Source organism: Lutra lutra, chromosome 7 (assembly GCF_902655055.1).
Source record: "Lutra lutra chromosome 7, mLutLut1.2, whole genome shotgun sequence".
NCBI lineage: Eukaryota > Metazoa > Chordata > Mammalia > Carnivora > Mustelidae > Lutra > Lutra lutra.
Genome location: NC_062284.1, coordinates 27920167 through 27943162, shown reverse-complemented (window position 1 = coordinate 27943162; position 22996 = coordinate 27920167). Strand labels below are relative to the sequence as shown.

The 22996-nt window shown below is 37.4% G+C and overlaps 2 protein-coding genes across 9 annotated transcripts in view; both read left to right on the top strand.

Annotated features, from left to right (window-relative positions):
• The window catches only part of UBE2Q2 (ubiquitin conjugating enzyme E2 Q2), a 73445-nt gene extending 59913 nt beyond the window's left edge, over positions 1–13532 (top strand). For all 4 annotated transcript variants that reach the window (XM_047737738.1, XM_047737740.1, XM_047737737.1 and 1 more), the window contains 4 exons: positions 3747–3795; positions 4271–4366; positions 9994–10060; positions 11923–13532. In XM_047737738.1, the coding sequence (XP_047593694.1) occupies positions 3747–3795; positions 4271–4366; positions 9994–10060; positions 11923–11954 (244 nt within the window). In that variant the 3' untranslated portion in view covers positions 11955–13532. The remainder of the gene's footprint in view (positions 1–3746; positions 3796–4270; positions 4367–9993; positions 10061–11922) is intronic.
• Positions 13533–17143: 3611 nt separating this feature from the next.
• FBXO22 (F-box protein 22) overlaps positions 17144–22996 on the top strand; it is a 38782-nt gene continuing 32929 nt past the window's right edge. The window contains exons 1-3 of one of the 5 annotated variants that reach the window (XM_047737968.1): positions 17144–17478; positions 18017–18155; positions 22811–22901. In XM_047737968.1, the coding sequence (XP_047593924.1) occupies positions 17159–17478; positions 18017–18155; positions 22811–22901 (550 nt within the window). In that variant the 5' untranslated portion in view covers positions 17144–17158. The other 4 variants (XM_047737969.1, XM_047737970.1, XM_047737971.1 and 1 more) reach the window with 4 other exon arrangements.

Here is a 22996-nt window from a genome sequence, read left to right as displayed (position 1 = left end):
CCCTTACCATATGCTACAGGCTGTCTGTGATCTTGTCCTTGGCTTTCTTTCTCATCCTCTTGTACCACACTGCTCTCAAAGCTGGTGCCCCACTGAATGTCTTTCGGCCCCCAGTACCCAGCAAACTCTTCTTTTCCTCATAACCTTTTTTAAACATACATTCTTCTGTTTAGAATGTTACTCCCACCCACCCTTTTAACTCCTACAAATCTCAACTTGTGCATTACTCATACAGATGCTGTTTCTGACTACCACATTTTTTAACCACCCCCCCGTTATTCCTTCTCCTAGAACTTTGGGTTCCCCTTCCCTGCTTTGTATTATTCGTTTAACATCTGTAATCTTAACTAGAAGGTACACATCATAATGCACAGTGTCCTGTCAGTTTTCTTCAGTGTATACTCTGGCTCAGTTTGCAGTATATAAATGTGTAGTAAATATTTGTGAGTCAATGAATGAGATAAGGAATTGCAGTAAGTTAGGAAGATATAGACAATTTAGGGTAATCTGTAATTCCCAGGCTTGGTTTACTTTTTCTATAATATTTTTGGATTTTATGTATTTGAGAGTGAGCTAGTGCATGAGTAGAGAGGGTGGGGCAGAGGGACAAGCAGACTCCCTGCTCAGCCCCAGGACCCTGAGATCACCACCTGAGCCAAAGTCAGATGCTTAACTGACTAAGCCACTCAGGTACACCCCCGCCCGTCCCGCCCCACCAAGGCTTGGTATTTTTATGAGCTATCAGTACTTTGCTCTTTCTTGCCTAGGTCATATCAGAGTGTAGTAACTTGAGAGAGAATCATAAAGATTATTTCTTTTTTATCTCATTAATACATTTTGAGTGGCTATTTGTAGACAACTGAAAATGCTTTCTTTATTGGTTGATATAATACCAATTATTATTTGTGCCCCAGTCGTCCATGAAGAGAGTATTTCTACTTCTAGATGACCATGGATTATTTCTGTCTGTATTAAGGGAACATGTCTTTAATAGTCTGGTTTTAAGTGCTGGCAGTTTCTTTTATTCCTATCTAAAGGCTCTGTTCTTACAATCTATAGTTTATTTCCTTACCTGAAGAAAGGGGAGGGTCAGGACTGTTTTACCTGGCTTGGGTAAGCCTTCCTTTTTTTTCTTTTTAATTTTAATGTGATTATAGTCTAGAATTTGGCTATAATATAAACATTTTACATTTCCCATCTCTTTTTCAGGATCACTTAATCATGTTGTATAAATATTTTATTACTGATGAATGGTTTCTCTTGTCCCCTCATAAGTGCAGTTTAAATGATCATGCTAGCTTGTGGATGGGGCAGTTAGCTAGCAAACATTCTTGCAAGAATTTCCTAGTATAATGAAGATTATGAATGGCCTGAAGAGCCTCAGGTTTAGGGATAAAGTTTTGCTATACAACTTTGGAAACTGAAGCTATTTGTTTGTTTGGTTGGGGTTTTTTATTTGTTTTGTTCGTTTGTTTTTTTGTTTTGGTTTATTATTCTTAAAGGTGTTATTTTTAAGTAATCTTTAAACCCAGCACTGGGCTCAAACTCATAGCCCCCAAGATGGATAATCGCACACTTCACTGACTGAGCCAGCCAGGTACCTCACAGCTTTTTAAGTTGAAAATATTACTGTGCTTGCGTATATGGCATGTTATCTTTAAATGATCCTTTGATTTTTTTATTCTGTTATCCTTGAATTATCTTAATATTTAGCAGGAACTATTTGGAGACAAAGAGCAATAAGGGTTTGGAGCATATATTAATAAAGTGAATATGATTCAGTGTGGAAGTAGAATCAATCACTCCTTTTAGGTTAGGTATACATGCTGCTAATAGATGTTAAGGAAAATTTTACTTACCTCACTTTTTATGTAGGTACGAGAACTGTTTCTTTTGTTTAGACATCCAACAAACATTTGCGTAGTTATGGCCTTGTATAAAATGTACTTTCTTTTGGCTCATGAGTACAAAAACTTGCATCCTTCCCACCTGAAAGACTCTCCATCCCCAGAATGAAGAATGGAGTGTTAAAAATTGGGGGAAACCGGAGGGGGAGATGAAGCTTGAGAGACTGTGGACTCTGAGAAACAAACTGAGGGTTTTGGAAGGGAGGGGTGTGGGGGAATGGGTAAGCCTGGTGGTGGGTATTAAGGAGGGCGTATAACAGAGAGCACTGGGTGTGGTGCATAAACAATGAATCTTGGAAACTGAAAAAATAAAATTATGTTTAAAAAAAAAAAAAGAAAGGTGGTACTTGGATAATTTGTAACCTGGGCTGGTCCACATAACTCCTTTTCTTAAGATCAGCCCCTGAGTACCTCTCTGTATTTAGCATTTCTGTAGTGTAAGGATCAAGAATAGTGTCAACTCATTAACAGATTATTAGAGTTTGAGCAGTTTGTGGAGAAACCAAAATCCAGATCAAAACATGGATCTTCTAATTCTGTTAAAGCAGCAACTGCTTTATTTAAAGCCACTATATACAAGATACTCTTTGAGCCTAGTGGGAAAGTCAAATGACTGGATATAGATTTCTGTGTTTTAGGGATCTAGGAGAATATACAAGGAAGTTTAAAATCTCCTGATTCTCCACCTAAATTTAGTGTTTTGAAGAGTTTTTCTTTCCCTCTTATAAACATTATCTGTGGAAGTTCCCAGAGTTTGGTGCAGTCCGGTAAGGGAGACACTTGCTTAAATTCTCGAGGATGTGGGAATTATTGAATAATTTCCATTATCAAATAATTGCACTATGACTAATAATAATGGTCTACAGTAGAAGTTTTTAGATTCCTTATTTTTCTGTGGTTTGGTTTAGTCAACACAAGGATGCATTTGGCTAGCCAAGATTGCAAAACTTACAGGCTAGAATTGTCTTGTCAAGTTTTATTGGAGGAAAAGAGGACATTTGGAAGAGTAGGGAGCCAGAGGAATGTTAGGCAAGGGAAAGGTATGGGCAAAGTCCCAGAGGACAAAAAAGTTTATAATGGACTCAGTGTTCACTTAGATCTAATCAGACTTGTGGTCTTAGCTTATGTTTTTTCAAGGTTTATCATCTTTCTTCTATAATTTCCTTTCCTTTGCCTTGATTTTATTTTAGGCATGTATTTCATATATTTTGAAGCTTAAAATAACATTAAAGGAGAAATGAAATTATTTTGTTTGAGAAAGGGTTAAAAAGTTGAATAATCTTGATCTATATAAGGATTTCCTAAAAGAGATCTGGGAAATTCCCAAAATTTGTCTGGTTCAGAGAACAGCTCTCAGGATTAGAGAAATTGAGGAGTCCTAGAGAGAAGCTCTCTATGGTCATAATGATTTGATCCTCACAAAAGTGTGAATAAAAGCAATTTAACCATCAAATACCCTATTATGTTCATTATTATAGATAGGGTGAAGTTGGTGCTTGACTAACACGATGGTAGAGAAATTTTCAGATGAATATAACATTTTTATTCTCTGGAATATTTAGGGCTACAGTCCTAGTTTCTGATATCCTTAAAGTCTTTGGTATTCTGTTTCTAAGAACCATTATTTAAAAAAAAAATTAAGACTGTAATAAAGTGCTGACATTAGAATTTTTTAACTACCCTTTTATTCCTAGAACCGTAACTAACCACTGTTCTCATTTTTGCATATTATCTTCTAACCTTTACTTGTATGCATACTTCTTAGTGGTGGTCCTTTAAAAGTTAAGAAGGAACATTGAGATCTAGAGAATTAAATATGATTCCTTTTCTCTTTTTAAGGTACGTGTTGGGCGGTGGAGCACTATGTATGGAACTTCTCACAAAACAGGTGACTATTTTCTTATGGTACTCATATTTTTTCAGTCTGAATGGAGCGTTTTGATGATGTAAATTAGATTTTGAAGTGGAAAAGCTCTGATGTAATACCACCCACTTAAAAAAATTGTTTTGAAGAGCATCTACTTTTAGTAATGAAAAGCTACTTAGGGCAAACCAATAAAATGACACTGTACTTGGTTCTTAATCTATGCAAGTGTGTGCACTTATTCTATGCAAGAACAGTTTCTCTATAAGGTTATAATTTGCTTATGTTTGATACTTAGAACATAGGGGGATTTTTTTGTTTTATTTTTTTGTTTTACAAGATTTCAGGAATAGTCCAACTTTACTTTTTTCTTTTGTATACAGACTTCTTAACATGGTCTTGCTGTTGTCATGCTGTTCTGTGCCATTTTATTAAGTTTTCCAAAGTGGAAATCAAAAGTACCATTGTGTGTTACAAAAGTGTTTTCTTCTTCCTATAGGGCTGGAGCAGTGCCTACTCAATAGAATCAGTTATCATGCAGATCAATGCCACATTAGTCAAAGGCAAAGCCAGAGTGCAGTTTGGAGCAAATAAGGTACTTTTATTAAGAAGATCAGATATTTTCTGTTACCTTATGAGGCTTTTTCTTCTTCTTTTAGTCTTTGTTATTCTTACTATAGGTAAACATGTCTATAATTTTAAATCTAATATTGGTATGTACATACTAATAAGTTAAAAATTATATTTACTTTGGAGTTTCCCAAAATTGAGATCATGTTATAATAGTTAATTTCCAGTGAGCATTTATATGCTGGGCTCTGATCTAAACTTCTTACTTATAGGTACTATTTCAATCCTTTTACTGACCTAAGAGTAGATATTATTATTGTCCTCATTTTGTAGATGAGAAAACTGAAGCACATTTAAGTTAGATAACTTGTGTAAGGTGACAGCTGGCAGAATGAGGATTGGAACCAGACAGTCTGGTGTTATTACTTTTATATATATACTCTTACCCATGGAGTTCTGTTCTTTATTCACTATGTCAGAAACCTCTTTCCAGGTCTAATTGTAGTTATCTGTAAACAGTTAAATGGACCAAGGATAAGACTCTAAAGTTAGTATATTTTGCAAAAATATTTGTTGATGGAAATTATCCTGACTTAACTACTTAAAAAATTTGGATGTTCCTAAAGGTCTGTGTGAATTTTGTGCTAGATGCCTATCCAAATAATATTAAATTTAAATGTGTATTTATAACTGTATCACACATCAAAACATGAGTTCACTACAATTTTAGCTCACAGAAGAAGCAAAAAATTTAAAGGCTATTATGAAAATCATTTATTTGGGATAGTACTATATAATAATGGTTTTACTTGAGCTCTATTAACAGCTATTTCTTCACACTGAAATAAAATAACATATTTTAGAAGGTCTAGTGAATTGCTTAACTACATTTAACTAGAATTTCTTAATAATGTATATGTTTTATGTGTATTAAACATGTCAGTAGAGTGATTATGTAGTAAGACATCAAATTTTTACACTCTGGTGAGTGATCCCATTCAGATGAGAGATCTGGTTTTCAGTTTTTCTTTAAGGGAGATGGGGAGGTGCTACCTGTACTTTCTTTTATTTATAAATGAGTGAGGTTGGTAAGCCAAATGTGAGACCCTTATGTAATCCTGAAATTCTCCAAGGAGGCTAAAATGCTCTCAAGTTGGTTGTATCCACAGTTCTCATCAGAAGCAGACATAAATACTCTTCTGAGGAAAGCTTTTCTGATTTAGACCTACAGGATTCTTTTTTTTTTTTTTTTTTTTTTTATAATTTTTTTTTTTTTTCCAGCATAACAGTATTCATTATTTTTGCACCACACCCAGTGCTCCATGCAATCCATGCCCTCTACAATACCCACCACCTGGTGCCCCCAACCTCCCACCCCCCACCCCTTCAAAATTCTCAGATCGTTTTTCAGAGTCCATAGTCTCTCATGGTTCACCTCCCCTTCCAATTTCCCTCAACTCCCTTCTCCTCTCCATCTCCCCTTGTCCTCCATGCTATTTGTTATGCTCCACAAATAAGTGAAACCATATTAGACCTACAGGATTCTTAAAAGTTAAGATCAAGCACATGTGAATTCATGAAGGATCACAAGCAAACAAGCCAGCGTACACGAGAATGGGTAAAAACAATAAATGAGATATATATTCCCAAAGACTTTACGTTTTGAATAATCAGACACACAGAATAGAGACTTCAGATATTATAGTTATGAGAAAATGGTTATGTGAAAAACATAATGCAAAGAAAAAGAAAGAAAGTATCCTAAAATTGTTCCAACAATGAGACCATCAGGAATAATGAGACAAATCTGAAAAAGAATGAAATAGAATTTACAGAAATGAAAATATAGTTGAAATCAGAAACAATAGATGGGTTAGGTATCAGAAGGGAGAATTAATTGGTTAGAAGAAATAAATCATAGTGTCGTACAGAAAAGAACATGGGAATAAACATTATGGTAGAAGTTGAGAGGTGATGATCAAATTGAGGTCTAAAATGTCTTATTGGTGGGGCGGCTGGGTGGCTCAGTGGGTTAAAGCCTCTGCCTTCAGCTCAGGTCATGATCCCAGGGTCCTGGGATCGAGCCCCGCATCGGGCTCTCTGCTCAGCAGGGAGCTTGCTTTCCTCTCTCTCTCTGCTGCCTCTCTGCCTACTTGTGATCTCTGTCTGTAAAATAAATAAAATCTTTAAAAAAAAATGTCTTATTGGAACTCCAGGCATAGATAATAAAATTATGTTAAAAATCAAGAGAAATAGAAACCAGAAAGTAAGGTGGTAAAGGCAAGTCACAAGTATAAATGGACTGAAGTTACCAGTTAGATTGAGTTAATAAAACAAAATCTAGCAGTTTCTAGTAAGTATGTTTAAATTGTGAGGCCAGAGGGGCATGTGGGTGGCTCAGTCGTTTGGGTGTCTGCCTTCAGCTCAGGTCATGATCCCAGAGTCCTGGGCTCAAGCCCCCTATCACATTCCCTGCTCAGGGAAGAGCCTGTTTCTCCCTCTTCCTCTGCTCTTCCTCCACTTAATGTTCTCTCTCTTTTTTACATGCTTTCTTTCTCTCTCAAATAAGTAAAATCTTTTTAAAAAAAATTGTGAGGCTAGAAAAAGATTGAGAAGTTTTTGTTGTTGTTTTACGGAGAGAAGATTATCGATAAATATATGCCAGTATACACTAAAAAAAAAATGACATGGCTATATAGTACCTAAGTAGAATTTTCGAGCAGGAAGCATTAGAGAATCCTTAATGATCAAAGTCAATCACCAGGAGGATGTAATAATTACTTACTTTACTTATTAAAATAGCATCAAAATATAGGTTAAAAATGTGATAAATAAAACTAATATAGTAATAATCATCTGTTTACTATACTTAAAAGTGGTGAAACCAGAGGAGAAATTGACAAAGTCACCATCATAATGAGAGATTTTAATGTACCTTGTTCATGGTAAGTTAAATATGTGAAAGACGTTAGAAGATTTGAATAACAAATTAAGCTAGGTCTAATGGACAATTGTAGGACTCTGTGCCCAATAGTTAGGCACTACAGCTTTCCCAAGCTTTTATGAAATATAGGAAAAATCATAAATTCATATTTAAAAATAAGCCATAGAATTTGAATATAATGCAATTAAGGTTAAAAGTCCATAGTGAAAAGTTAATAAAAAATGCACATGAATTTGGAAATTAAACACAATTCTAAATCATGGTTAAAAAAAAAAAATCTATGAATGCCTTTAGCTCAGGTCATGATCCCAGGGTCCTGGGATCGAGGCCTGCCACCAGTTCCCTGCTCAGCAGGGAGTCTGCTTCTCTCTCTCCCACTCCACCTGATTGTGTTCCCTCTCTAGCTATCTATCTCTGTCAAATAAAAAAAGAAAATCTTTAAAAAAAATCATACAAAAATTTAAAAATACTTAGAACTGAACCGTAATGGAAATACTAAAATTTTCTTTCTGTCCCTCTTTCCTTCTCTATCATCTCTCTCTCTGTCTGGAACATTCATGAAACTAATCCTGGTCAATGAAGAAAACTTCAAATTTTGAAAGTAGAAAAAAGACAGATGTCATTCTCCAATCCTAATTAAATTAAAAACTATAATAACAAAATCAGAAAACAAATGTTCCTTTTGTGGAATTACGAAACTGAAATAGCCCTTACTGGGGCTTTGAAATGAAAACTACAGAATAGCTAGAGAACAGCAATAGTGAAATCACTGCATACTGGAAATTAAATGAGAGCTCAGAGGGAATACTCCTTGCTCTAAAATCCATTAAAAAAAAAGAATAAAAATGAACCAAGCCTCTAGCCTAGTGTTAGAAAGGACAGTCAAGTAAGCTGGAAGAAAGTAGAAAGAAGGGGTTAATAAGGTCAGTGAAGTAGAAAACAGAAGGGGCTAACTCCCTGTTAGGGGAAAGCCTCTGCATTGGCAGTCTCTTTAAACTAGTAATTGAAGATCATGCTATTGACAACTGAGAGTGGGGAAGGCTAATGTTCTTATTTTTCTCTTCCTATCTTGTTGGTGGGCAGTAGGGTTAGGAAGTGACTGCTTCTCGATCATTTGCAAGTTTCAGTTTATGTGTATTTTGTCATATATAATCTATTTTTATTGTATTTTTGTCCTTTGAACATATAGACCAACTAAAAAACACTACCTTTCATTAGCTTGGAGATAGCATTATGGCATGTTTTATGTTTTTCAGATACATTATGGGAGGGTTTTACTATTTTTAAAGAGCTCATAGAAACTGAAAAAGGCTACACTCTAGAAAAAGAAAAAGTTACAAAATATCCATTTGCAGAAATAGAAATAAATGGCTTCTGAACATGTGGAGATAAACTCAGCCTCCCTCAGAGATAGAAATGCGATCAAACCCACACTATGTTCATCTTCCACCTCTGATTTTGTCACAAATAACAAAGGTTTATAAGAGCACTCTGGTGAAGCCATGTAGAGGCATTCTCACACATAGCAGGTAGGCAAGCCCATTTATACAGTCTTGTAGAGGGCTATTTTAGCAACACCTCAAGATTACAAAGGCATGTATGTCTTTTGGCCCAGCAGTTCTGAAACTCAAGGACTTTTAACCAGTGCTTTGGAAATACTTCTGCAGAGTTGCTCACGGTTACATTGTAGCAACAAAATATTGAAAACAACCTAAATGTCCACCATTTGGGGATTAATAAAATGTTTGACTCTCCATTCAGTGGAATATTTCATGATTTAAAAAAACAGATTAAGTTTTTTGCACACTGATGGGGGAACAAGGTCCAAGATATGTTAAGTGAGAAAAGGGGTAGAACAGTATCTGTAGCATGCTACCTACCATTTGTTGGGAGGAAAAGCAGGGTATGGTGGCTAATAACAATAAGCTATACATGACTTATATAATCTTAAGTAGATACAAGAAACTCCTTTAGTACAAGATGACTCCTTTAGTAATCCCTCAGTGCCACTTATGATATTAGATTTTTAACTCAAGATGTCATTGATGGGGTGCCTGGGTGGTTCAGTGGGTTAAAGTCTCTGCCTTCAGCTCAGGTCATGGTCCCAGGGTCTTGGGATCAAGCCCCGCATCGGGCTCCCTGCTTGACAGCGAGCCCGCTTCCCTTCCTCTCTCTCTGCGTACTTGTGATCTCTGTCTGTCAAATAAATAATAATAAATAAAATCTTTAAAAAAAAAAAAAGATGTCATTGATACACATAGTCCTTAAAGCTTAAGGTTACCTTACCTAAAGGTCAGATTTTGTTTTTGTTTTTGTTTTTTTGTTGTTGTTGTTTTTTGGGTGGAAGTTACAAGGAGGAGAGTTAGCGTTTTATTCATGTCCAAATAGCATTCTTTACCTTGATTCATCAGTGGAAAGGGGTGCTAGAACTATAAAGCTTTATACTTGTCCAGTGGTAAGAGGATTTATAAAAATGATTTAAGTACAAATAGATTTTTATTGTAGTACAACTTTGGTTTTGTTCCTCTAAAGTGGTAGAGAATAATGGAATTGAGAAGTGAGAGTTCTAAGTGAAAATTATTTTTGAAATGGAAATATAATTCAGTTTCATGTGTTCTTTTAAGCATAGTGGTGATGCATCCATAAAGTATTTGCAGTGATTTTCATCTACTTACAGTTTTTATTTAAAATGTATAATTCTCTTTCAGAATCAGTATAATCTGGCAAGAGCCCAACAGTCCTATAATTCCATTGTACAGATACATGAGAAAAATGGTACGTTTAATTCAATAAGTATTTATTACCATTTATAGAAGTTTTATATAAGATACTATTGATAACTTACCCTGTTTGTTTTTGTTTTTGCTTTTGCTTTAATTTCTCAAAGTACTGTTACCACAGTGAAAAAGTTTAACTTAACTTGAGGATGCACACAAAAATCTTTGTATCCTAAATACTTGGACTGAGAACCTGAGTCAGAGTCAAGATTTTTCAGTAGATTAGTGAATGAATCACTTTACTCATTTGAAATGTATGATATTAGGATAGGAGCTGAGTTAAAGGCAATTGTACAGGTGGAGTTCTTGCTGATACTGAGTAAATGTAATCAGGATCCTGAACCAGCTGTTTCTGAAACATCTTCAGACTACTTAATGCTCTTTGACGGTTACACATATTTATTTATTCAAGTAAAAATAGTTCTAATTTCAGTATGTATACATACACTTAAGAGTATTTGAGTTGTAAGTTTTAAAAACTTAAAATATCTGTCATAAACCTTATTCTGCTTTAAATTTTGCTTGTATTCACAATGCATGTTTTGAGTTATTGTCTCTAACAGTGAGGTGGATTTGGAATTAGAAGACTGATTTTTCAAGTGCCATTTGTGTTATTCATTAGCTCTGCATCTCTGAGCAAGTCCCATTACCTCTCAGCCTCTGTTTCCTTATCTCTAAAAAAGCATATCTGTCTTGCCAAACTTGTGAGGAAAAAGAATAGTGCATTTGCATGGTGCTTTGTAACTAAGTGCTGACAAGATATTGATTATAGCCATGGTAGTGAAGCTGATGCTTTTTTGTGCAGAGTAAATAAATAAGAACTAGTTTTCTTTAAGGAGAGTATTCACAGTAAAGTGTTCTTTACTAGAAATGTGGTAGCTTGTGACTTAATATCTGTGCTTTCTGCTCACTTTTATTTTAATCACAAAGCAAACTCTTTACTTTTTCAGTGACTATTTCTGAAAGAATAATACTTGAAACAGTTCAGGCCTCTGAAGAAGGAAATGATAAAACCTGAGGGCAAGACTGGGTTTTCATAATAATAATTCACAGCACACTAAATTAGGAGATCCACAGGTACCTGTATAGTACTTCATAACCATGTGGATGCTCCACATTTCTTGGTATATTCATACTGTTCCAATGGCCATTTCATTGCTAAGCAGTACTTCATTTAATTAGCCTTTCTATAGAAAGCTTAGATTTTTGTTGTCTGGGAAACAGTCACATTTTTCCTTCTCTTTTATTTATTTTTTGTTGAAGCAAACATTGTGGTCAGCATTCAAAAATGTTTATGGAAATGTATTTTAGAAAGCGTGGGTGTGTATAAGCTTAGCTTTGGGGAAAGAGCAGTAGATTCAGAATCAGGAAATGGGTTCTAGGTTGGTTTTTGCTGCTAACTTTGATCCTAGGCATAGTCACTGCACTTGCTGAGATGACTTCCTCAGGGTGAAATGGTATCGTTGCATTACTGACAATCAAGATTCTTCTTACTTTAAAAGCCAGCATTTGGTTTGAGGGATAGTTATTTTTAGTGAGGTTTATTTTTACACAATTGAAATAGATAAAACCGAGCTTGTAGGCTATTGTTCCATGCTATCATCTTTAGCTAGAAATTCGATTACTATAGAAATTTTATGTTGAAAACTCAAATACAGATTATTCATAGAAAATAACTTTTATATTGTGCACATATCGAAATGCTGTATTACCAACTCAAGTGTAAGTTTAATTTTTACAACAGGTTTAAACAAGACAAATATGAGTAGAGAAAGTAGAAAGTAGCTATAACCTTAAATGAAATGCCATTTCTCCTAGTTGATTTAAGGTATTTTAACTTTTTTTCCCATTGTGTTTCAGGCTGGTATACCCCTCCAAAGGAAGATGGCTAAATATGTTGACTGACATATGTTTGGACCAATGTTGCTTTAAAGAAAATCTTTCCAACATGCAGACACAAGCTTTGAGTGCCCCCTTTAACAGCAATACCGAAGACATTAGCTAATAGATAATTTTAGTGGATAATCTGTCAATTGATATCCTGTATGAGTTATGGCCTTTTCATTTTGATCATTTTAGGTATCTTGGACTGAGCAGTGGGGCCTTTACTGTATTTTTTGTGATAAATACACATACTGGCCACTCATGATCTCCTTTTCTTGAAAAATCTGTTAAGCAGACAAGTCAGCATCAGGTTACAGAAGTTGTGACCATATGATAACTCTCCCATATTGAGCTCATATGTTATGAGGACTTGCAATATACTGTTCCATTTAGAGTCAATAAAAGTTTAATTGATGTTTAATATTGGTTTAGAAAATTTAAGGTCTTCTAAATCACAGTAGCTTTTTCAAGTTAAAACCATTTTTTGATACTGCCAAAATAATGACAGGAAGCCTAGTCATTAAATTGTTAAACATTTTTATGGCTAGGTGAAGAGATGAATTGTTTCCTGAAGATATGCTCTTAATTGACTTGTACTCTTTAGGCAAAGCAAAGCAAGTCTGTGTAAATTAAGTAGTAATTTCCACTGGGGCATCAGAGTCTTGCTGGGCTGAATCTCCTTCTTGTTGGTTCAGTATTTCTTATGAAGAACTGAAGTATAGAGCTTGAAGTTATTTAAAATACTAAATCATTTTATTTTACGTTTCCATTTTATTAACGGGATGTTGCAATCATTTTTAAACTAATAAACTTGTAAAGTGATTGGCACAAAGAATCCTTGAACAAAAGCTGCCCAGTGACGTACAGAAAGTTATCTAATTTGGAGACTCTTAAAAATTTTTGCTATAGTCATAACCATGGCTTTTGCATTGAAAGACTAATAGGAACTCTACATGTGTTCATTCTTTTATAAAACCTGACTCAAATCAGTGTACCTCCATTTTATTGCCTTACCTGAATCAATCCTGTTTGGTTGATGATAGATTTTTTTGTATACCCAAGTTTGATTTAAAAGTAAATTCTAGTTATAAAGCACTTTTAAAATGAAATCCAGAAGCACATTTTCTGCACAAACAAGTTACAAAATTCAAAAGTGTTTCCTATGCATTTTCTCTAAGTTTCAATTTTTAACTTTGTAAACCACATCAGAGAAACTTGGCACTTCTGCATTATTGTGTGTGTTTAATTTCTTTTTGTTCTATTTTGGTTAAGAGGACAGTAGAAAAATTTTCCGGAATTTTTGTTTACTTGGTTACATTTGTATAAAGTTCTGATTGCCAGTTGCTGAGATAATAAGTGACCAGGCAGAATTCTTTAAAGCATTAAAGTTCCTTAAACCTAAGGCTAAATATTGAATACATTATTGAATTCTTTAATATCCTGATGGTTAACAGATTGACAGCTGCACATTTGGCATGCTTTGTTTTTTTGGGGTTTTATTTTTCATTGCAGATTTATTTGGCAATGTACAGTAAATTTTGTAAACTTGCATCAAGTTTATGAATAAAGAACCATTTAAAAAATAACTTTGTTACTTTTCCCTCATAAGAGATAATAGAACTTACAAACACCTGAAGCCAAGAGTGAATTTTTTAAAAATAGGATTTATATATGGTGGGATGGGGTGAGGAGAGGGTTGAGAGGAACAGAGGCAGATTGATTTAACAAGAGAAAGCTAGAGAACCTAGAAATGGTGTGCACAGACTTGGTATACTCAGGTTTCCCTCAACCTTTTCCCTCTCCCACTCTCATTCCTTAATATAAATCCAAGTGCTGCTTTCTCCATAGTTGTCCCTATTTTCCTCAGTTATAATAGTCTGCTCCTTCTTTAGTATTTCCTTGGCCTTACTCGAAAGTATCAAGTTATCTCACAAGAAGTCCTGAAGTCAGAAAACTCCAGGCCTGACACATCTGGCCTCTGCTATGCTGTTTTTAGATTTTTCCATGTTGGCTTCATCTTTGTATTTAATGTTATGTCTGGATGTTGTAACCGTGTTACTCTGTCCAGAGGTAGATAATGGTCTTGTCTTTTAGAAGCCTCCCTTGCCTGCCCAAGCATATTGTTCTTCACTTTTCCTTGGCTAGAACTGGGGCTTGTGTCCACCCTTAAACTAATGGCTGATGAAAAGAATAAATCATGATTAGTTTGGACAAGTGGTTCTCAGTGTATGTTTGGGGAGCTCTGGAGACCCCTAGTGCCAGGGGGGAGGTTTTTAAGGTAAAAATTATTTTGCTAAAGCATTATTTGCCATTTTCATTCTCATTTTCTTACAAGTGTACAGTGGACTTTTCCAGAGGCCACACAGTGAAATGGTATAAGAGATGGAATTCCGAAGCAGATCCAGCTGTCTTCTGTTAAGCCAGAAATTAGAGGTTTGCAAAATGTAAAGTGATGCCACAACTCTTCACTATTGGATGAAGGGGGGCATAGTTAATCTTTTTTGAATTTTATTTTATTTTTCCAGTGTTCCAAGATTCATTGTTTATTTACCACACCCAGTGCTCCATGCAATATGTACCCTCCACAATACCCACCACCAGGATCACCTAACCCTCCACCCACCTCCCCTACAAAACCCTCAGGTTGTTTCTCAGAGTCCAGTCTCTCATGGTTCATCTCCCCCTCTGATTTCCCCCAATTCACTCTTCCTTTCCTTCTCCTAATGTCCTCCATGTTATTCCTTATGCTCTACAAGTAAGTTAAAGTTAAATATATTGACTCTTTGCTTGACTTATTTCACTGAGCATAATCTCCTCCAGTCCCGTCCATGTTGATACAAAAATTGGGTATTCATCCTTTCTGATGGAGGCATAATATTCCATTGTATATGTGGACCATATCTTCTTTATCCATTTGTCTGTTGAAGGGCATCTTGGCTCTTCCCACAGTTTGGTGATTGCGGCCATTGCTGCTATGAACATTGGAGTACAGATGGCCCGTCTTTTCACTACATCTGTATCTTTGGGGTAAATACCCAGAAGTGCAATAGCAGGGTCCTAGGGTAGCTCTGTTTTTAATTTCTTAAGGAATCTCCATACTGTTTTCCAAAGCGGCTGCACCAACTTGAATCCCACCAACAGTGTAAGAGGGTTCCCTTTTTGCCACATCCTCTCCAACACTTGTTTCTTGTCTTCTTAATTTTGGCCATTCTAACTGGTGGAAGGTGGTTTTGATTTGGATCTCCCTGATGGCTAATGATGAGGAACATTTTTTCATGTCTATTAGCCATTTTGTATGCCTTCTTTGGGGGCATAGTTATTTTTTCACGAAAATTTTATTTTGTCAATCTTTGTTAATCTGGATTTACTATTTTATGTGAATTAATATAAAATGTTTTAATTTTTAATATGGCAAATATTAATGGACATAACCCACATAAACAAGCTCTTTGGGGTTGTCTTATTTAATGTAAGAGTCTTGAGGCCACAATGTTTGAGATCCACTAGTTTAGATCAATTAAATGTTTACCTTCAAGAGTTGGGGATCTGGGCACCTGGGTGGCTCGGTCAATTAAGTGATAGCTTTCAGCTCAGGTGATGATCCCTGCCTCCTGGGATCTAGTGCCACATCGGGCTTCTTGCTCAACGGGGAGCCTGCTTCTCCCTTTCCCTCTGCCTGCTGTTCCCCCTGCTTGCTTGCTCTCACTCTCTGTGTCAAATAAATGAAAGTCTTTAAAAAAGAAAAAGATGGAGATCAAATCTGGGCTTTGTTAGTAAGGAAGCAGCAGGAGAAATGGATGTTAAATAGGGATACAGCAGTGTATGCTGTACTTACATTCCTTCTATCTGGTTCTCAACCTGAGCTTGCATCAAAATCACAAGAAAGCATAAGTCACAGAAAAGTTAAACTCAGACTGTTGGGCCCTGGTGCCAGAATCTGATTCAGTAGGCCTGGAGTTGAGAATGTGCCAAAACCCAACAGACAAAAGATGCTCAATGTTAACCATCAGGGAAATGCAAAATAAAACCACAGTGAGATAATTACTTTATTCCTGTCAGAATGGCTCTAATTACGAGCACAAGAAATGACAAGTGTGTTGCAGAAAATGGAACAATTGTGCACTATTGGTGGGTATGAAAATTGGTATAACCACTGTGGAAAGCAGTATGGAAGTTCCTCAAAAAATTAAAAATAGAATTACCATCTGATCTAGTAATTCTACTACTGGGTATTATATATTCTTTATACAAAGAAAATGAAAACACTAATTTGAAAAGATACGCACCCTTGTTTATTGTAGTCTTTATTCACAATAGCCAGAATAGGGAAGCAACCCGAGTCCATTGATAGAGGAATGGATAAAGAAGCGGTATTTATATACAATAGAATATTATTCAGCCAGAAAACAAGAAATCTTTTGCCATTTGCAACAATATGGTTGGACCTAGAGGCCATAATGCTAAATAAGTCAGAAAGACAAGGACCATGTGATTTTACTCATGTTGGAATTTAAGCAAAAGGAACAAATTTTAAAAAGACTCAAATACAGAGAACTGGTGGTTGCCAGAGGTGAGGTGGGTCATAGGGAGATAGGTGATGAACATTAAAGAGTACACTGATCTTGGTGACCACTGAGTAACATACAGAATTCTTAAATCATAAACCTGAAACCAATATAACAATTATATTTCAATAATCCTTTTTAGGCCAAGAGCGTCTGGGTGGCTCAGTCATTTGTCCAGTTGCCTTCAGTTTTGGTCCTGATCTCAGCGTCCCAGGATCCAACTGGAGTCCAGCCTAGCTCCTTGCTCAGCGGGGAGTCTGCTTCTCCCTCTGCCCCTCCCCCTGCTTGTGCGCGCTGTCAAGTAACTTTTTTTTTTTTCCAAAAAACTTTTTAAGCGTAAACTTAATAATTCCCTTGTGACTCTGATGCTACTATGAGGAACTAGTGTAGTTTGGTGCAAGTTTTCACAGCAGTGGTAGGTGGTATTTATGTCGTCTCACACAAGGCGTGAGGGCTACATTCACTAGGTGTTGAATATAGGTGGTCATCTCCACACACTTAGCCAGTTATTCTTAAAGCAGATACTCCCCGTTCAAAGACTGAACAACAACAATTGTACAGACGGACAAATAGTACCCAGTCTCCTCCTAGAACTCAAGAATCAAAGAAAGCTCTGTGCCGACAAGGAATACAGCGCTGCAAGTACAATGAGAGCACAGAAGGAGGATCTGTGCCCGCAGGAAGCGTGGAAAGTACCGGGAGGATCATCTATGCTCGCGGGAAGCATGGAAAGTACCGGGAGGATCCACAGATGCGAACCCACCACGTCAGAGCGCCAGCCAGCCCTCCCCAAGACCTACGCAGGAAACCGCGGGGCCTGGAGTCACGTGGGTGGATCTCACCTCTCGGTCTCCCCCAACCCGCCGGAAGTGGCGTACGCGCGCCTGCTCAGTGCGTGCTGGCTGGGAGGTCTTGAGCCGGCCTCGCGGTGCCTTCCGAGTCGCCGTAGTGTTTGCTCGGCGGGTTGGTGAGGAATGGAGGTGGTGGGTGGCTGTGGTGATCATGGTGGTGGTGATCGCCAAGGCTCCTCCGCGGACCCACAGAGTACTTTTGTGTTGGGTAACCTAGCGGAGGTGGTGGAGCGTGTCCTCACCTTCCTGCCCGCCAAGGCGTTGCTGCGGGTGGCCGGGTGAGGAGAGAGGAGGCGGGAAGCTTAGTTCGGGACATGCTTCGGGCTTGCCCTGGCTGGCTGGGCGGGCAGACAGCATCGGGACCCACGTTGTCCCACGGCCCCCTTTTCTTCCCCCGAAGTAATGCCCCCACCCGCGAGGTACGCCTGCCGTACCCCTGTGCCTGCTTCGGGGACTCTTCCTGCAGGGGCTAGGTGCGCCCTAAGGTTTTCGCCGGCCCACGTTTCCCTCTGAATCTGCGTCCCCAACACCACCCGCTCTGGGATTTTTGATCCCTCAAGAGTCTCTCTCCTGCTGGGCTAACGGGAGTTTCCGTGAGCGGCTGGAGAGGGAAATGAACGTCCCTTCACAACCTTTGTGCGTTTGTGCCCCCAGCGTGTGCCGCTTATGGAGGGAGTGTGTTCGTCGAGTGTTGCGGACGCATCGCAGTGTGACTTGGATCTCCGCGGGGTTGGCGGATGCTGGCCACCTGGAGGAGCATTGCTTGGTCCGCGTGGTAGCGGAGGAGATTGAGGCAAGTAAGCCGTATCGTGCACAGTTCGTTGCGGGGTTGTTGGGTCAGGCTTTGCGCACTCAGTCTTTTTCGTTTGAATCCCTATTTTGTGTGTGACCCTATGCTTTCTGAATTACGGAACATTTTCTTGTGACATGAAAAGATTTTATAAACACATAAGGATGTGCCATGATTTGTTTGACCGTCCTTCAGTTCTTAGACATTTTGTGTATACAGATTTTTACTACTATAATAACGCTGTGGAGGACCTTCTCTTTACCTTCTTCCTTTGAAGCAGATATTATTGTCACTGTTTGGTAGGGAAGGCAGGCTGGGTTTCTTTTTGCTTAGCGTCACATTAAAAAGCCAAGAACCAATACTTAAACCTAAATATTTCAGCCGCTGGTCCTGTACTCTTTGATATTGTATCTCTGGTCCCCCAATTTCAAAAGATGGGCAAAGCCTGGGGAGGTAATAACTTGAACTGTGGAATCAGAGAAGCAGCTTTCTTGAGCACAGGTGGCTGTGTGGCTATGGTATCTCATTTGCCAGTGGGACAGAGCTGTTCCAGAGTAAATGATCAGTTTGATGTTCTTTCACTTCCTTATACTTGAGTATGCCTTACATACAAACAAGAATATTCTACATCTTCACAATGCAATAATCAGAGTCAGGAAATTCTTATTGATATATTTCTGCCATCCATTCCTCAGAATCCTTTCAGACGTTGCCAGTTGTCCCAGTAATGTTCCTCCTAACAAAATAATTCGAATTAGAATCTTTTGTTGTTTTTGTCATTTAAGTTTTTTTTTTTTTAAGATTTTATTTATTTATTTGAGAGAGCAGTCCAGGGGAGAGGAACAAGCAGACTTCACGCTGAGTGCAGGTGCCCCTGTCATTTCTTTAATTTTTCCTGTGGAACAGTTTCTCAAGTTTTCCTTTGCTTTCCCAACTTTGACAAGTATGTAAATTACCGGCTGGTTATTTTGTAGAACATGTTTTTTGGGTTCAGATTGTGTATTTTTGGCAGGAATATCACAGAAGTGATGCTGTGCTCTTCTAGTTTCATCCTATCAGGTAGCATATAATTTTAATTTCTGTCCCATTAACTGGTGTTAGTGTTAGTACCTTTGATAATTTGATTAAGGTGCTGTATGCCAGATGTCACTCCTGTAAAATTACTCTTTTCCACTGTAATTAGTAAGTATTTTGTGAGGAGATACTTGGAAATTACATAATTATCCTATTTCAATTCTTTTTGTTTATTTCTGTATAGATTCTTAAGTCTCTTATTTTAGTCAATGGAATATAATCTCTAACTATCAGTGTTTATTTTGGTATCCGAATTGTCCCCAGTTTGGCTATCAGGAGCCCCGTCAGCTGGTTTCAGGGTCTTTTAGAGATGAGCCCATCACTTTTGGGCACCTCCTTGCTTTCTGGTGCAAGATGTTCTTAGCTCATTTTATCTTTTGACTGCTTTAATCCTGGAATCAGCCATTTCTTTAAAAAGCTCTGCTTCCTTTTAGTGGAGAATGGTATTTCACGGTATTTAAAAGCCAAGATCTGGACAGTTTGCTACTGTTGAAGGGTTTGCTGCTCCAGAGCCTGGTGGAACAGAGCCAAGGAATATATGTGTGTGTGTGTGTGTGTGTGTGTGCACACCATTACATACATACACCTTTACAACTCTATTCTTATATATATGGAAATTCATGAGTTTGTACAAGTACATCTAATTCCAGTCCAACACCGGATTCTTTCCAGTTTTCTCTTAGGTTGTATTTATACAGTGAGAAACCTGGCTCTCATCATTCTTAATATGTTTAGATATTAGACAAATGCCCCATAAGTGACCAGTCTTCTGCTTCTACCTTCCTCGTGTGGATTTTCTCCTTATTCTTTTTGGGCTCTAGGACTCAGACCCAGAGTAGCCAGTATCCAAAGGTAGTCTCGCAGAAAACTTCCTTTGCATTTTGGCTCAAATCCTGCCCAGTCTAGTTCTAGAAGTTGTCATTTGGAGAAATTCAAAATGCAGATAGACTTCCATAAAGATGTTCTTTGCAGCATCATTTATTATAAGGGAAATTGAAAATAACCTACTGTTTAGAAATAAAGTCACTGAATGATGAACTGCAAGATATATTAGTGACAGATGTTCATGTCATAAGTGAAGAAGGCAGATTATGAAATTATTTTTAATATGATCTCAGTTATTGAAAACAAAGAATTGAAAGGAAGCTAAAATGTTAGCAAAAGTTTCCTCTCAGGGTAGAATTGTATGACTTTTTTTTTAATGTTTTAAAATTTTTTGTGTTTTTTTTCCTTTAAATTTTTACCACAGCAAGTATTATTTTTATATTTTATATTTTTATATAGTTTTAAAAGTTTATACAATAGGGATGCCTGGGTGGCTCAGTGGGTTAAAGCCTCTGCCTTTAGCTTGGGTCATGATCTCAGGGTCCTGGGATCCGGGCTCTCTGCTCAGCGGGGTTTTAATAAATAAATAAATAAATTTAAAAAAAGTTTATGGCTGTTCTAGCTAGACAGATTTTTTTTTTTTTAAAGATTTTATTTTTATTTATTTGACAGACAGAGATCACAAGTAGGCAGAGAGGCAGGCAGAGAGAGAGGGGGGGAAACAGGCTCCCCACTGAGCGGAGAGCCCAATGTGGGGCTCGATCCCAGGGTCCTGGGATCATGACCTGAGCCAAAGGCAGAGGCTTTAACCCACTGAGCCACCCAGGCGCCCCTAGCCAGACAGATTTAGATATGAACTCATCTTTAGTGCATATTAGCTGCTAGTCTCTGAAAAAGTTACCTAATCCCTCTGAGCTTCATGTTCTATCTCCATAAAATGAAAACACAATAAGAATTTTCCTCATACCCTTGAAGAGTTGTTCTAAGGATTAAATAATAGAAAGGCGATGCATCTAATATATTACCTGCAGTACCAGAGATATTATTTTCAGTAAGTGAAATAATTATCTGTTATCAGTGTTATTATTAAAATTCATGTGGTAATGCCCTTAAAGAAGTTTATTCATTGTAGTAAATGCTAGTGTGAAACATGGAAACCTTGTCCAAATCATACTGGTTTTTTTGTGTTTGCCACATTACCTAGTGGACATGATACTATTATAGCCATAAAGAAAGTTGGTTTTTTATTAGAAAGGTTTTAAAGTCCACTAAAAATTTTATAAAATGTCTTGCCATTTGAATGGTGGAATGAGGTTATAGTTGTCTCACATTGTGCTTTAAGAACATTTCCTATTGAGGATTGTCATTGTCAGTACTTCTGATGAGAATTAGGAAGACTGCGTAATTGCTTTTCATTGGGTGCTGGAAAAGACAGAATCATAAAACCTCAGGATTAGACTTCCTATCTCCATTACTCCTTATACCAGATATCACAAACTCAAATGACTCCAAGGTTAGGCAGATGACTAAGTTGGTTTAGGGTAACATCATACAGAGCAGTAAAGCCATGGCATACCAGGGAGTGCTTGCCTGCATTTAGCCCCCATTAAGAGGAATGCAGTCGAAGTGTTAAAATGTTGTAGTTTTTCAAAAGAATCTGGAAGTCCACATTTTCTGTAAATATTATGTGGAATTTCAAATAATTGGTAACCAAATTATATTCTTCAAAAATTCTGGGTGTGAGCCATGGGAACTAGATCCATAGATTATCAGGCATGGAGCCACCACAGGGTCATCATTCTGTCTTAGTATCTTTTTTGAGTTTGTCTATATGGAATCTGCTCTGAAACATCTTGGCATTCCTCCAGATTACAGTGGATTAACTTTTTTTCCCCATTTAATCACATTGAGGCTTTGCTATATGTGAGTACTTCATTCCATTTTGACAGTAAAAATCTTTGAAAATAACCAGCTTAGGAAAAAAAAATATGTTCATCCTTTTGTTTAATTCAGCCACTTTGCCACTTGTCTGTAATGTGACATTTAGTGAAAACAGGAATCTGAATAAGCCCAGCTCATAAGTGTAGGTAAGGTACAAGTACGAATGACAGATGTAAATTATGTCACATATGAGATTCAGGGTACTGAAGGAGTCTAAGAAAAGGTTTTGTAGGGGAGGTGGCATTTTAAGTGGTCTCTTGGGGGAAATAATCTTAAGTACGAAACAGGGAGAGCTGTAGGAGAATCTATACAGTAGTGTGTGTCTGGGTTATAGTAAGCAAAAAGGTCCCTGGAGGGAACTAGATGGTAAGGTGGAAACGAAGGCCTGGGCTGTTTCATTTGGTAGGCAGCGAAAAGTGGAATGGTACAGTTTGTATGCCTTCCCTTTGTTGCTGAGGTTTTTCTGTGATTGTGATGCCTATTCAAATAAAGCAAGTAGCACGTTTTGCTGGCATTTAATGTTTTTGCACCTTTTGCTAGCATTTAATGTTTTTGTCTAAGAGTTTAAGCTATGAAAATGAATGAGGCAGGAATGAGTTGGACTTGAAGAAGAAAAAATAGAAGCTCAAATGAATGACCTGAAAAGGTAGAAGCATGAATGAAAAATGAATGGGAAGTTGTTGGACTCAGAATGCTAATATTGAGCTAAGGCGGGGGTATGCCAACAAGAGTTTGGACCAGGGCTAAACTTTAAGGGACCGTGAGAGCACTCATGTATTTGTGTGATCTAATTCCGTTTTTGTTTTTGTTTTTCTTAGCAGAATGTTCACATCTTACCACAGACAGTTCTTTACATGGCTGATTCAGAAACTTTCATTAGTCTGGAAGAGTGTCGTGGCCACAAGAGAGGTAAATATCAGAAGAAAAGGTTTGGGGATTTTTTGTTCCTTATGTACCTCTGGAGTTAAATATTGTCCCAGTCCTGAGAGTTACTGACTTTCTGA